The 15,063-nt window shown below is 46.2% G+C and overlaps 1 protein-coding gene across 1 annotated transcript in view; it reads left to right on the forward strand.

Annotated features, from left to right (window-relative positions):
* PLBD2 (phospholipase B domain containing 2) overlaps positions 1-15,063 on the forward strand; it is a 21,889-nt gene continuing 6,826 nt past the window's right edge. Inside the window, exons 1-6 of the mRNA XM_077296349.1 lie at positions 1-343; positions 2,203-2,296; positions 4,859-5,017; positions 5,902-6,002; positions 11,232-11,446; positions 12,499-12,593. Of these exons, the coding sequence (XP_077152464.1) occupies positions 165-343; positions 2,203-2,296; positions 4,859-5,017; positions 5,902-6,002; positions 11,232-11,446; positions 12,499-12,593 (843 nt within the window). The 5' untranslated portion in view covers positions 1-164. The remainder of the gene's footprint in view (positions 344-2,202; positions 2,297-4,858; positions 5,018-5,901; positions 6,003-11,231; positions 11,447-12,498; positions 12,594-15,063) is intronic.

The following is a 15,063-nucleotide window of genomic DNA, read 5'->3' on the forward strand; positions in this document are numbered from 1 at the left end:
ATGGAAGGGGCGTGGTCTATTTAAAGCCCCGCTGTGGTAGTAGCAGCAGCTAGCGCTCCCACGACCCGCAGCTATGTCAAGAGGTTAACCCGAGGCTCCTCCCCGCAGGTGTCAGCTGACTGACTACTTCACGTGACTGTGGACTTCCATCCCAGAGAGCAGAGATGGCCGCTTGGATCTCGCTGCTGCTGCTGGCAGCCCTGGCTCCCTCTGTGGGGCGGGCGCAGAGCGCGGAGGTGTCCGTCATCCTGGACGAGACCACTGGGGAACTCAGCACTGTGCCCGAGCGGAGGGCAGACGCGGTGGCGTGGGCTGTGCTCAAAGACACCATCGGGGAGAACGGGTGAGTGGGGGCTGTGGGCAGCGTGACCACCCAGTGCCATCCTGCTCAGGAATACTAGGCTTGTGCCCTGACCTGGAGGCAGATGAGGAAAATGACAGTGCCCGCCTCAGCTGCTGAGGGGAACTCCCTTTAGAACCCTACAAACCCCTTGTGCGGGACAATCCCATGCTGTGCCTGCCCCCGCGCCACGGCGTGCCTGCCCCCGCGCCACGGCGTGCCTGCCCCCGCGCCACGGCGTGCCTGCCCCCGCGCCGCCCCGTGCCTGCCCCCGCTCCGCCCCTTGCCTGCCCCCGCGCCACGGCGTGCCTGCCCCCGCGCCACGGCGTGCCTGCCCCCGCGCCGCCCCGTGCCTGCCCCCGCTCCGCCCCGTGCCTGCCCCCGCTCCGCCCCGTGCCTGCCTCCCCGCCGCGCCATGCCGTGCCCCCCATCGCGCTGCACCATGCCTTGCCCACCCTCGCCCCCCCCCATGCCGTGTGCGCCGTGCCCGCCCCCGTGCTGACCCATGCCACCTTATTCTATTCGGATTACAAGATTCCCGCCATCTGGAAATCACTGCCCTTTCTTAGTGTCTGGGCGAATGACCAAGACTCCTCTTCCCTCCCAAATGCCTCCGTGATGCCATAAGCCCTTGAGCCTATTCCTCCAGAGTTATTCTGGGAAGTGAATCTGTCAGCAGGTTATTGCTACATAATCTGAGAGCAGCATGCTGCAGGGGCAGAGTCCCTGATTATAGTGATGTCACTTACTGGGCTGAATTTTTCTGTTTCGGTGCAGTTGATGTTTTATCAGCAGGAGATTATCACTACAGGACAACTTGGCATATGCAGGATAGTCCAGCCACCAATTAGCAGCTCTGTCACCTTACAATGCAGAAAGCTGTGGTGTGGGCCGGGTAACATAGGGCTGAACATTCTGAGCTCTGCAACAGAGGAAACTGTGATTCTGCTGCACCCAGTAAACTAAGTGACGCATCACTGGAATCGTGGTCTCAGCCCCTACATCATGCAGCTATCAGATTACATAGCAAAAACCTGCTGACAGATTCCATACAGGGCTTGTCTAATATTTAGAAAATCAGCACAAAGGGGAATGCGAGACAATTCCAAAACTCGCTAATGAAATATATTATTTATTAGGACCCCATCTCCGTGCATTAGGGGTTATCTCGGCAGCGGCTTATTGAGGTGCGACCTCCTGATCATGAGGACGAGGGTCCAATGGTCCCTCTGTGAATGGAGCGGTAGTGAGCGTGTGACCACTGTGTATGGAAGCAATGGTCGTACATGGTCATTGCCGTGCGCTACTGCTCTGAACGGGACTTTGTGACTCGCATCCCTGGGATCAGGGGGGTCCCAGCAGTCAGACCCCCACCCATCATACTGTGAATTGGTCCATAATGTTGTTTAATGGATACCCCCATTAATAACTGATACAATTCTACATAATTCATCAGTCTTTTCTCCCCCCCTACCCATGTGTATGAAGTGGGTAACTCCCCAGTTGCCGATACACTAACTGCTCTGTGCCCCACCTGTGTAGTGCCAGCAGCTCCCGGAGGGGGCACTGTGCCCACCCGCGTCTAACACTCACTGCTTTGCCTTGTGACGCTACTCTGTATTATTATATAACTTTTGTAGTGTATAAATAAAACAAACTAAAAAATAGGAATTAGTGTGGGGGGAGGGGCTGTAAAACCGAGCCTTTTGAGGAAGCTCCAACAGCAGAAGTAGATCACATTTGCCTGAAACATGGATATTTAAGGAAGTGAGAATTGTATTTTTGTTCTTAAACGGAAGTCTAACTTTGGCACCAAGCAGGCCCCGGCTGCAGGTGGTCATGCTGTTATTTTCTCTCCCCAGGTGGGCAGTTCTTGAGTTACAGAGCAATGACCGGTATAATGATAGCATCCAGGCCTATGCGGCAGGGGTGGCGGAGGCGGCGGTCACACAGCGGGTAGGTGGCATGGATGTGCGCTCTCCTGGAGTATAACACGATCTGCTTATTACACCGTGCTATATGTGTGGCCATGTCATTCAGCCGGCGACTCTCTCTTCCGACTTCCACTCCACCAAACCTTCCTGTGCTCTCTATGAGAGATCTCCTCGGGTCAGGCTCCTCGCACTGCGGCTTCTCCTTGCAGAACTAAAGAATCCATCACTTACAATCCAAGGGCCAGGTCCTTCTCTCCCCTGACATGATCTGTTGGGGAGAGTCAGGAGACCCCCTTATAAATTAGCTGGTCGGCCTTTCATCTGCGGGGACCTTAATGGCGCCAACACATGCACAGGTGGAGATCTCGGCTCAGTGACCTCCTTTACAAGTGTAATTGAGCAGAGATCTAAATTTGCGCATGCTCTGCCACCAGTGATATATATATGTATATATGTATATATATATATATATATATGTATATGTATGTGTATATATATATATATATATATATATATATATGTATATATATATATATATATATATATATATATATATATATATATATATATATATATATATATATATATATATATATATATATATACCACCATGAGATTAATCTCTGCCCATGGCAAGGATGGTGACGTTTCAAGCGGTAGATAAGCCGTTGACAGAGCAGTGACCTGACATACAGGCGCCAGATGCAGGCAGAGGGGCCATGGCAAGAGCCGAAGACCCTACCCACTATCCTGTCCTTAAAGGGAACCTGTCACCCCGTTTTTTCCGTATGAGATAAAAATACTGTTAAATAGGGCCTGAGCTGTGCATTACAATAGTGTATTTTGTGGACCCCGATTCCCCACCTATGCTGCCGAAATACGTTACCAAAGTAGCCGTTTTCGCCTGTCAATCAGGCTGGTCTGGTCAGATGGGCGTGGTGACATCGCTGTTTCTTCCCCCAGATCTTGCTTAGTTTTCTGTTGGTGGCATAGTGGTTTGCGCATGCCCAAGGTCCCGAATCCACTGCACAGGGGAGGGAAAAGAGCGCGATCTGCGCTATTCCCCTGGTGATCGTGGGGGCGGCCATCTTCCTGTGGCCGCGCGTGCGCAGATGGAGCGCTCTGCTGCCCGGGGCTTCAGGAAAATGGCCGCGGGATGCCGCACGTGCGCAGATGGAGATCGCGGCGGCCATTTTCCTGAAGCCGAGATGCGAACTCTGCTTCAGGAAAATGGCCGCCGCGATCTCCATCTGCGCACGCACGGCATCCCGCTAAAAGCTAATTGCACAAAATGTCAGATGTCGATCAATGAACAACTACAAAGCCAATATCGTCACTGAAGGTGTCAATTTAATTTGTGTTTATATTTATTTTACTCGGTTATATAGCGCCATTAATTCCACAGTGCGTTACACACATTATCATCACTGTCCCCAATGGGGCTCACAAACTACAGGATGGGCCATTTCTATGGATACACCGAAATAAAATGGGAATGGTTGGTTAATATCAACTTCCTGTTTGTGGCACATTAGTATATGGGAGGGGGAAACTTTTCAAGATGGCTGGTGATAATGGCGGCGATTTTGAAGTCGGCCATTTTGGATCCAACTTTTTTTTTTTTTTTTCAATGGGAAGAGGGTCATGTGACACATGAAACTTATGGAGAATTTCACAAGAAACACAATGGTGTGCTTTGTTTTAACGTAACTTTATTCTTTCATGAGTTATTTGCAAGTTTAATATCCATAAGACAACCTTTACAACAACAGGTTACACTCCGTATCATAATGTGCAGTCAGAATCCAGGAACGAGGAGTGTATAGGACAATAAACAACATTTTAAGTACAGATCGTGTCAGAGACGCAGCAGAGATTAGCAGCACAATGCCGCTGTGCTCCATAGAAGTGACCGGGGCCGAGCTCCAATCCCACCCACAACCTTTGGCAGGATGTGGTCCAGTCTGGTTGTAACGTCTGTTTTTCTAATTCTAGACAAACTCCTAAACTTTTCTTCTTCTGATCAATGTCCTAACAGTATCAATGATTAGAAAGCTGCTCCATCATCTCACATGATAGATGGCCAATATGTCTGCTACATGTACATGACTACGGTCTATAAATATTTGGCACTCGTGCTCCATACGCACAGGAGCATACACCCTCCTACCTCTACTGGTGAGGAAACATGACATTTGTCACATAGTGTCAGCAGTATTGCTCCACAGATCACCCCCCACTGACCTTTCCAGGATGGCGCCAGCAGCCGCCTCTCATGTTGAAGAATAAGAGAAGTATTCAGTGGGATTTTTTTTTTTTTTTTAATTCCAACTCAAATCCATATACCTAGTTAGGGCACATGGACACCATAGTAGCTGGCACATGGCGGTCAAGTGATACCTGTGTGGGGGGGGAAGTCTGGCTGGTCCCTGCTGCAAAGTCAAGACCAGGGGTGATGTAGAGCTAATGGCAATACAGAAGGGCGAGCAGGGAAACTCGAGAGGCAGGTATCAAAGATCGGGAGCCCAAAGAAAGACATTGCTGATGCAGATATATAGCATTTCCAACTAATACCTGTTTGCAGCTTATCTACATGCACTGGATGAACACCATGGTGGGTTACTGTGGCCCATACAAGTACCAGACTCCATACTGTGAAAGGCTGAGGAACTACCTAGAGGCGAATTTGGCCTGGATGCAGGAACAGATGGAGAAGGAGCAAGATCAGAAATACTGGCACCAGGTAAGAGAAAGCGTCACGTGTGTCTGAGATGAGCTATACAGCACTATGGAATATGTTGGTGCTATGTAACAAATAAAGATGCTCGAGAGAAGTGGCCAGGTGATCCCTGACTTGCCAGTATATATAGATAGATAGATATATAGATTAATGTCAAGTATCCTTATAGAATAACAAAGGTAATATAGTAGGAAATGTGTGTATTTTCTAGGGGTTTTCCCCTTTCAGAAGCCGTTCCTGCGGGCTCAGGTCATTGTAATCACACAAGCCTCGCTTTCCTTCCCCTCCCCCAGTTCAGTGCCTTGTCTCTGACATCACCGCTGCAGCCGATATACAATTCCAGAGGCTTATGTACCTGGCATGAGCCGCTGACCTCAGGGATTGGCTGCAGCTCTGGTGATGTGATGTCACCACTGCTACCAAACACCAGGGCAGTGCCAGAGACGATGCTGGACCCGGGGAAGGTGAGTAAAGTCCAGTGAACTGAGATAGCAGAAAAAAAGTCCTGAAAGGGGACACTCCCTTTAATGCTGTGCTTCTCCGCAATCGGCCTAGTATGCAAGGCCGTGGGGCTTCTAATACGCTAACAGGGTATAGCCTGGCTACACTGGTAAATGGCAGCATACTGGACATGTCCTGAAAGTCTCCCTGCGTCAGTGGCAATGAGCTCCTACACTGATGGATCTGGTAGGCTTTTACCGTAATCTGGTCATTATTGTAATTATTACTTGTTCATAAAAGGACACGGGACATCCGGCCCACCCGTCAGCAGTTCCGTGTCTTTTGCACTGTTTTGACCAGAATATTCTGCAGGGAGCAGGGCCTAATATCCGCTCTTTAATACAAATGGTTTTCGTTTAATAAAAGGTGGATTTGTGCATTTTCAGGTTCGGCTGGCCCTGCTGCAGCTGAAGGGCCTGGAGGACAGCTATGGCGGCCTCATCTCCTTTCCCCAGAAGGAGTTCACCCTTAGTCCCTTCGGGTTCCTGTAAGTTTAAGAATATATAATAGTCTTGCAGCACCAAACTGCATTTAGTGCATGTACTGACTATTGGACTGTCCCAATTCTCAACCTTTATTTGCTGTCTATTATTTTTTATTTTATTTTTTTTTCAGTGGATTGTTCCCCCCCCCCCTCCATCAGCATTCTACCAGCACTATTGCTGCTGGAACTTCCTTTCTGTTTGCTCACATGCTTTGACATTGACTCTCAATACTCTGATTTGAACTGACTGTTGCCTCTTGTTAACCCCATGTGCAGTTTGACAAGCAGGAGAACAGGAGCCACCCCAGCTTTCTGTAATCCAGATTGCCCAGGAGATCACTAGTGGCCAGCATTTTTTTTTTTAATTTATTTTTTTTATAAAATAGGTTCAATTGTAATGTTGGGTAAAGCATTTAGCAGTTGCGTTAGCCATTGGCTATAGATGAGTCTAAGATTACTGACCTTTTAATAATCCTAATAAATATAAAACATCTGCTAGAATGTCAATAAACATGGTAATAATATATACAGCAAAGCAAAAATCACAGTATTGAAGCACATTCCAAAGTGACTGTACTGATTATAAAAACAACCTAGTTTATGAATGGAAGAGAGGGGAAAGTTGATCCAACATTCCCAGGTCCATTTTAACACCTTAGTTTTTTATTTTCACAACGTATCAGGAGAAAATGGACCACCAAACTTGTTGTGCAACTTCTCCTAAGTACAACGATACCCCGAATGTGGGGGAAAGCTACTGTTTGGGCGCATGGCAGGGCTCGGAAGGGAGGGGGAGCACGTTTTACTTTTTGAACATAAAATGGTCTGGAATCAATGGTGGGTGCCATGTCACATTTGGAGACCCCCTGATGTACGTAAACAGTCGAAACCCCCAATCCAACCCTAATCTCAAACCTAGCTCTAAAGGAAAAGCGGAAATACTTTTTTTTTTTTTTTTTTTTTTTTATATTCTTAATTTTATTACTTTTACCTAACTAAGGGAGTGATAAAGTGGGGCTTGATTTACTTTTTTTTTTCTATTTTGATCACTGTGATGGGGTCTCACAGTGATCAAAATGAACCAATGGGAGAAATCTCCTATTGCTGGGTGCCGGCCAGCAGATCTCGGTGGGCGCTCTGCGCATGTGCCTGCCATTTTCTTCCTGGAAGAAGACGCCGTGGGACAGGATCCGGGGATGCAGAAGGGTCCAGGGACACCTGAGGTACTGGGGGTGGAGGGGGCTCAGAGGACCCCATTTCTCTCTCCTCTGAGGTGCTAAATCATAGCAGAGGAGAGAGAAACTAAATGGGAAATCAGACTTTTTTTTTTTTTTTGTGGTCGCCGTTATTTTGTGAAGCGAATTTGACATACTAGAGGACTGTTTAAACAATGTTAATATTTTGACTCCTACTGTTCTTTCTCAGCCCCAGATTGAAGTCCTGACCGCAATTTTTTTTTTTTGGGTCCCTGACTAGGACTTCGACCTTTTTCAAACAATGCTGGATGTAAAATGTTTTTATATGAGCGCTGACGGAAAAAAAAAAAAGAAAAAAAAACATTTTTTTTTTTCAGTGATACTGATGAGGTCGTTGATGCGATAATTAGTGATGTGCAAATGTGCTCAGATAACGTGTAATGGTATGTTCCCATGGTCAGGAACCTGCAGCGCTTTGGACGCAGCACATGTAATCCAAAGAGCTGCCGGATTTTGAAAGCAGGCGATTCTGTATGTGTTCATGGAACCGTGTGGAATCACCGCACCCAATACATTGGATGGGAAATTTATCTTGTGGAGACTGCGCGTCACACACAGACACTGACTCGGCTCGGGTTCGGTTCCGACTCGAGCAGGACAGATACAGACACAGAGTCACAGACAGGGCTGGATTTGAAGATTGATTTTAGCAGTCCAGACATATGGAGTACACATTCAAGCACTGGCCACACACTGACCACGGGATGAGGTTTTTTTTGTTTTGTTTTTTCTGCGTAGCATAATTGTATGTTAATTTTGAAATCTCACATGATTGGCCTATAAGGGTTTTTAAACGGGTTACGAGGCAAGGGATTGGTATACTTACAATTTAAAGGTAATTTTTTACGCTGGAAACGCATCGGAGGTGCAATATGGAGCCATGTATGTAACTTTTTAACAAATTTCTCAATAAAGGAAACCAAGTTTTTAATGATCCTAGAAGTGACAGCCCTTTTTTCTCCTTTCCCATCATAGCATGGTGTATTGTATAATTTGAGCTCAAGTAATGAAATAATTGAATTCTCAGTTTAATTGTAATGAATTTACATGGGAATTAAAGCAGGACTTCAAGCTTCTTGCAGAATTCACCTAGCGATACTTGAACTGTTGAGTTGAAAGGTTGGACAAGATGGACCTACAGTGGGAAAAATAAGTATTTGATACACTGCCGGTTTTGCAAGTTTTCCCATCTACAAAGAATGGAGAGGTCTGTAATTTTTATCATAGGTACACTTCAACTGTGAGAGACAGAATCTAAAAATATAAACCCGAAAATAATTGTATGATTTTTACATCATTTTAAATAGCATTTTATTGCATGAAATAAGTATTTAATCACCTACCAACCAGCTAGAATTCTGTCTCTCAGACCGGTTAGCTCTTCTTTTAGAAGCCCTCCTACTCTGCACTCATTACCTGTATTAATTACTCCTGTTTGAACTTGTTACCTGTATACGGCCTCTTTCACAGGTCAGTGTCTCCAGTACCTGTGGTGACCGTTTTCACACATACTGGAGACACTGACACACATAGACCTATTCAAATGAATGGGTCTGTGCACATATCTGTTTTTTTTCACGGACTGTGTGTCGGAGTGATCCACACGTAGACATGTCCGTTTTTGTGCAGCTGCACGGATCACACGGACCCATTCAAGTCAATGGGTCCATGTAAACACGTACTGCACATGGATGCCGTCCGTGTGATGCATCAGTAAGAAGCGAGCTCTGTTCCCCGGCAGCAGGTGCTGAAGCCGGCTCTTATCATTCTCACATGCTATGCCGGCGATGCGCCTTTTCTGGGCAGCTGCGGGCTGCTGTTTTTAGGCTGGGGGCTCGCAATATCCATGGCCCCTTACCAGCCTGAGAATAGCAGCCCCCAGCTGTGAGCTTTAGCAAGGTTGGTTATCAAAAATGGAGGGGGACCCCACGCCGTGTTTTTTTTTTTTTTTTTTTTAAATTATTTATTTAAATAATTTAAAAAACAGCATGGGGACCCCTCTATTCTTGATAACCAACCTTGCAGAAGATGACAGCTGGGGGTAGCAGCTCCCAGCTGTGAGTTTCGCCTGGTTGGCTCAAGAAAAGAGGGCAACCCACGTCGGATTTTTCATTCATTTATTTCGTTAGATCGCAGGCGGTGGCTGTGGAATACCCCCAACCTCCGCTCCTGCTGTCAGTGTTATTAGTGGCAGCAGGTGTCGGATGATAGGGGTAAGAATCCAAAAAACCCCACCTGCTGTCATCGTTTGGACTTTAACCCCTTCAAGACGCAGCCCGTTTTCGTTTTTCGCTCCCCTCCTTCCCAGAGCCATAACTTGTTTTTTTTTTATTAATACCATTTTGGTGCAGATACGTTCTTTTGATCTCCCATTATTGCATTTTAATGCAATGTCGTAGCGACCAAAAAAAACGTAATTCTGGCGCTTTGATTTATTTATTTATTTTTTTCGCCAAGCCTTTTAGCGATCAGGTTAATCCCTTTTTTTTTTTGTATTGATAGGGCGATTCTGAACGCGACGATACCAAATACCTCTGGTTGCTATGCTGACACATCGCTGACACCGATCATGTTACTGGGTCAGCGATGAGCGCATTTCTGGCCCGATGGCCGGAAGCGCTAGTTAAATGCCGCTGTCAGCATTTGACAGCGGCATTTAACTAGTTTAATAGCGGCCGGTGGATCGCGATTCCACTCGCCGCTATTGCACGCATATGTCAGCTGTACAAAACAACTGACATGTCGCGGCTTTGATGTGGGCTCAGCGCCGGGGCCCACATCAAAGGGGAGACACGATATTCGCAGTACTATTACGGTGCATGTCGTGAAGGGGTTAAGAACTCATCATTCTCCTCTGCACATGCCAATCGCGGGCAGAGCAGGGGAGAATGATGAGAGCTGGCTTCAGCACCAGCCGCTGGGGAGCAGCACTAACTGTAACGCTTCTTCTCCGGCGGCCGTCCGTGTAGTACTGATGCGGCACACTGTTGCCACACGTGTGCTGCACGTATAACAGACATGGATATCTCCAGTACTGTTTTTTCTGGTACTGGAAATACCAGGACGTGTGAAACCGGCCTAAGAGACATCTGACCACACACTCATTCACAATCCAACCTCCCCACCATGGCCAAGACCAAAGGGCTGTCTAAGGACACTGAGTGTAGACCTGCACACTGTGGCTCAGTGGTTAGCACTGCATCCTTTCAGCGCTGGCGTACTGGGTTCAATACCTACCAATGACAACATCTGCAAAGAGCTGCGGAATAGATAGCGCTTTATTAACAAAGCATAATGACTTAAATAAAAACTGGGATGGGCACATGTCAACAGGCATGCAGCTTGATGGAAAAAGCAACAACTATTGGCGCAATTTTTAGAAAATTGAAGAAACACAAGATGACTGTTAAATCTTCCTCAGTCTGGGGCTCCATCCAAGATCTCGCCTTGTGGGGTAAGGATGATTCTGAGAACGGTCAGAAATACGGTACATAAAAGGACCTGGTCAATGACCTGAAGAAAGCTGGGACCACAGTCTCAAACATTACTGTTAGTAACACACTACGCCGGGAGGCATGGGAGAAGGTCATGTGATCAGATGAGACCAAAATAGAACTTTTATATCAACTCCATTCGCCATGTTTGAAAAAGGATTTTCTTTTCTCCATTCTTTGTCGGTGGAAAAACTTGCCAAATCGGCAGTGTAGCAAATGCTTATGTTCCCCACTGACGTAATTATTCCATTTGATGGAACTGCAAAGGCTGCAGCCCATCAGCGGACTCAGTGACGTAAACAATATCACAAAAATTGTCAGGAGCATATCGCTCAAAACAGTCATATCTGAATTACATATGCTTTTTTTTACATTTTTATACTATTCTAGTCACATTTATGACGTATGAAAAGGAGTTTTCCATTAGTGGACAACCCCTTTTTACGCTTCCTCAAATTTTCAATCTTTTTTCCATATCGCAGACTCTTTCAGCTCGGTGGTGACTTAGAAGATCTAGAAGCGGCGCTGAATAAGACCGATGTCTCCAGAGAGTTGGGTTCGGGGTCCTGCTCTGCTCTCATCAAGCTTCTTCCTGGGAATAAAGATCTCCTTGTGTCTCATGTAACCTGGAACACGTACCAGTCCATGTTGCGCATCACCAAGAAGTACACCCTTCCCTTTCGCTCTAACCCCAATGGTGAGCAAGACCCATTCTCCGCTAATGACAATGAACAAATATGATTCCATGTAATGTAAGAGAAACTTGCTGAATGAGATAGACTTTTAGTTTTTCTTTTTTTTACTCCAGACTCCCTCTATATGAAATAACAGAACTTTCCTTGCCCTTCCCTGCTCCAGCTCTTCACCACTAACCCCCGGCCTTTGCTGATCGGCTGCAGTGGTGACCTTGCATCAACAGCACTACAGCCAAGCTGCTCGTAAATCACACACAATTCCTGGAAATTTCCTTTAAGTCCAGTAACTGTTTTATGACTTTTTTTTTTCTTCATGAACTGTAGAAGTTAAGCAACTTTTTAATATACTTATTTTTTGTTTTTAATTATTTAATATGTTTGATTCTTTTGCAAAGCCATGGATTTGTGACCTCAGCTGATCAGTTCCCATTTCTTTGTCAGCAACAGATCTTAAAGGAAATTTGTCACCAGGTTTTTGTGATGTAATCTGAAAGCAGCATAATGTAGTGGCAGAGACCCCCATTCTAGCCATGTCACTTACTGGGCTGCTTGGCGCAGTTTTAATAAAAATCAAGTTTTTATCTACTGCAGATCTATAAGATCTTACTGCTGAGCTCTATATAACCCCACTTATAGCAATTTATACTGATAGAACAGTTTTTTGTTTTTTAAACCTACACCAATAAAATCAGGGGGGAAGAATTCGGACGTAGCCCTGACTGGACCCACGAACATGATAAGCGCATTCTAGAATTGCGCCAACATTGAATTACACAGGGAAGTCCCTTGCTGTCAGTGAATTGTCACCTCGAAAGCCAGCTTCCAATTCATCATGCATAGGCAGTGTTCTCTTCCAAAGCAAAAAATGGGGCACCTTGACAATCCCAATAAAGGGATTATGAAAATCATTTTAATAATTATAGATTGCAAATGTGATCTACCTATTATGTGGTACTGTACCTTTGTACCTTTGTTTGCCTCTGACCTAAGACGTTCCCGGGAGGTCTTTATTGCACTTGAAGGCCTTTTTTACCTGATTTCGTTGTCTCTGCAGGAAGATCTGTAGTACCAGGCTCTGTGCAGACGTTTTCTTCTTACCCAGGAACGATCTTCTCTGGTGATGACTTCTATATTCTGAGCAGTGGGCTAGTGAGTACCCATTCCTTATTTGCATTATTTAAATGTATGGAAGGTGAAGGCTTCACCTCTCCACCAAAACCCTCCCGTAACTCATTCATATGTTATTTTTAGATTATGTGATACCAAAGGGAAAATCTATTATATAAAGGGTGTGGGGCAGGCGGCAGATCTGCGTTCTTGAAGAACATGAAAGTAACACAATTACCAACACAATTACCATCTAGCTTTCCCTATGAGTCACTGTCCAACTATAAATGCCAAAACAGAACCTCCTCTACAGACAGCCTGGTTCGGGGGGTTTGCTCCTCATCAGTGTAGTGCAAAGTCCAGCTGCCGCTGAATGCAACACCCTTGAGGAAATGTTGTGGAAGTATTGATTCTCCATTTTAATGCTATGATCACACATTCACCTTTTTGTCAGTATTTGCAAGCCGAAACCAGAAGTGTGTGATAAATACAGAAGTGGTGACGTGTTTCTATTATACTTCTTCTCTGATTGTTCCACATCTGGTTTTGGCTTACAAATGCTGAGGTAAAATACTGATAACTTGTCTTTTAGGCTACAGTCACACTGAGTATTGAGTCTTACAGGCAATGCTCTATGTTGTGAAAATCACTTACAATTATAAAAAAAAAAAGACTTTTGTGGATGCTGTGATACCAAAAGGCAAAGGAGCAGCTGCGGGAGGAAGGCCCAGGACGATCGACCCAGGCTGCCCGGCTTAAGGCTATGTGCCCACATTGCGTTTTTTAAGCGTTTTCCCGTTGCTTAAATGCTAACAAAACGCATCCCTTTATTTTTACTTGCATTCCGCAATTGTTGTGCCCATGCTGCGTATTTTTCCGCAGCGGAAACGCATCGTGGAAAAATATGCAGCATGTTCATTAATTTTGCAGAATTTTGGCTATTCCGCCACCATAGAATTGTATTGGAACGCATGAAAAACGCGACAAATAAGCGAGAAAAACGTGAGCCGTTTCCCTGGCAAGGGAGTGCGGTTTTGATGAAGAAAATTCTGCTTATATTCTGCAACGTGGGCACATAGCCTAAAGGTATTACAATACAGTCCGTCGTCTGCCCAGCTCTCGGGAACGTACACAAAAAAACTCTTCATCCCTTAGGGACAGGAAAATGCTGAGGATAGAGGGAAGGGGAGGGCTGCTTAAACCTCTTGTGTTTCCTGTCCCTATTTAGGATGGGGAGGCAACCTCCTGTGCTGTCGTGGAGGGGATTAGAGAAATATATACACTGCTCAAAAAATAAAGGGAACACTAAAATCCCACATCCTAGATATCACTGAATGAAATATTCCAGTTGTAAATCTTTATTCATTATATAGTGGAATGTGTTGAGAACAGTAAAACCTAAAAATTATCAATGTAAATCACAACTAATATCCCATGGAGGTCTGGAGTTGGAACGATGCTCAAAATCAAAGTGAAAAATCAAATTGCAGGCTGATCCAACTTCAGTGGAAATGCCTCAAGACAAGTAAATGATGCTCAGTAGTGTGTGTGGCCTCCACGTGCCTGTATGACCTCCCTACAATGCCTGAGCATGCTCCTGATGAGGCAGCGGATGGTCTCCTGAGGGATCTCCTCCCAGACCTGGACTAAAGCATCCGCCAATTCTGGATAGTCTGTGGTCCAACGTGGCATTGGTGGATGGAGCGAGACATGATGTCCCAGATTTGTTCAGTCGGATTCAGGTCTGGGGAACAGGCGGGCCAGTCCATAGGTTCAATGCCTTCATCTTGCAGGAACTGCTGACACACTCCAGCCACATGAGGTCTGGCATTGTCCTGCATTAGGAGGAACCCAGGGCCAACCGCACCAGCATATGGTCTCACAAGGGGTCTGAGGATCTCATTTCGGTACCTAATGGCAGTCAGGCTACCTCTGGCGAGCACATGGAGGGCTGTGTGGCCCTCCAAAGAAATGCCACCCCACCCCATTACTGACCTACTGCCAAACCGGTCATACTGAAGGATGTTGCAGGCAGCAGATCGCTCTCCACGGCGTCTCCAGACTGTCACGTTTGTCACATGTGCTCAGTGTGAACCTGCTTCCGTCTGTGAAGAGCACAGGGCACCAGTGGCGAATTTGCCAATCCTGGTGTTCAGTGGCAAATGCCAAGCGTCCTGCACGGTGTTGGGCTGTGAGCACAACCCCCATCTGTGGACGTCGGGCACTCAGACCATCCTCATGGTGTCGGTTTCTATCCATTTTTGCATACACATGCACATTTGTGGCCTGCTGGAGGTCATTTTGCAGGGCTCTGGCAGAGCGTTCCTCCTTACACAAAGGCTGAGGTAGCGATCCTGCTGCTGGGTTGTTGCCCTCCTACGGCCCCCTCCACGTCTCCTGGTGTACTTGCCAGTGTCCTGGTAGCGCCTCCAGCCTCTGGACACTACGCTGACAGACACGGCAAACCTTCTTGCCACAGCTTGAATTGATGTGCCATCCTGGATGAGCTGCA

Source organism: Ranitomeya variabilis, chromosome 1, assembly GCF_051348905.1.
Source record: "Ranitomeya variabilis isolate aRanVar5 chromosome 1, aRanVar5.hap1, whole genome shotgun sequence".
Taxonomy (NCBI): Eukaryota; Metazoa; Chordata; class Amphibia; order Anura; family Dendrobatidae; genus Ranitomeya; species Ranitomeya variabilis.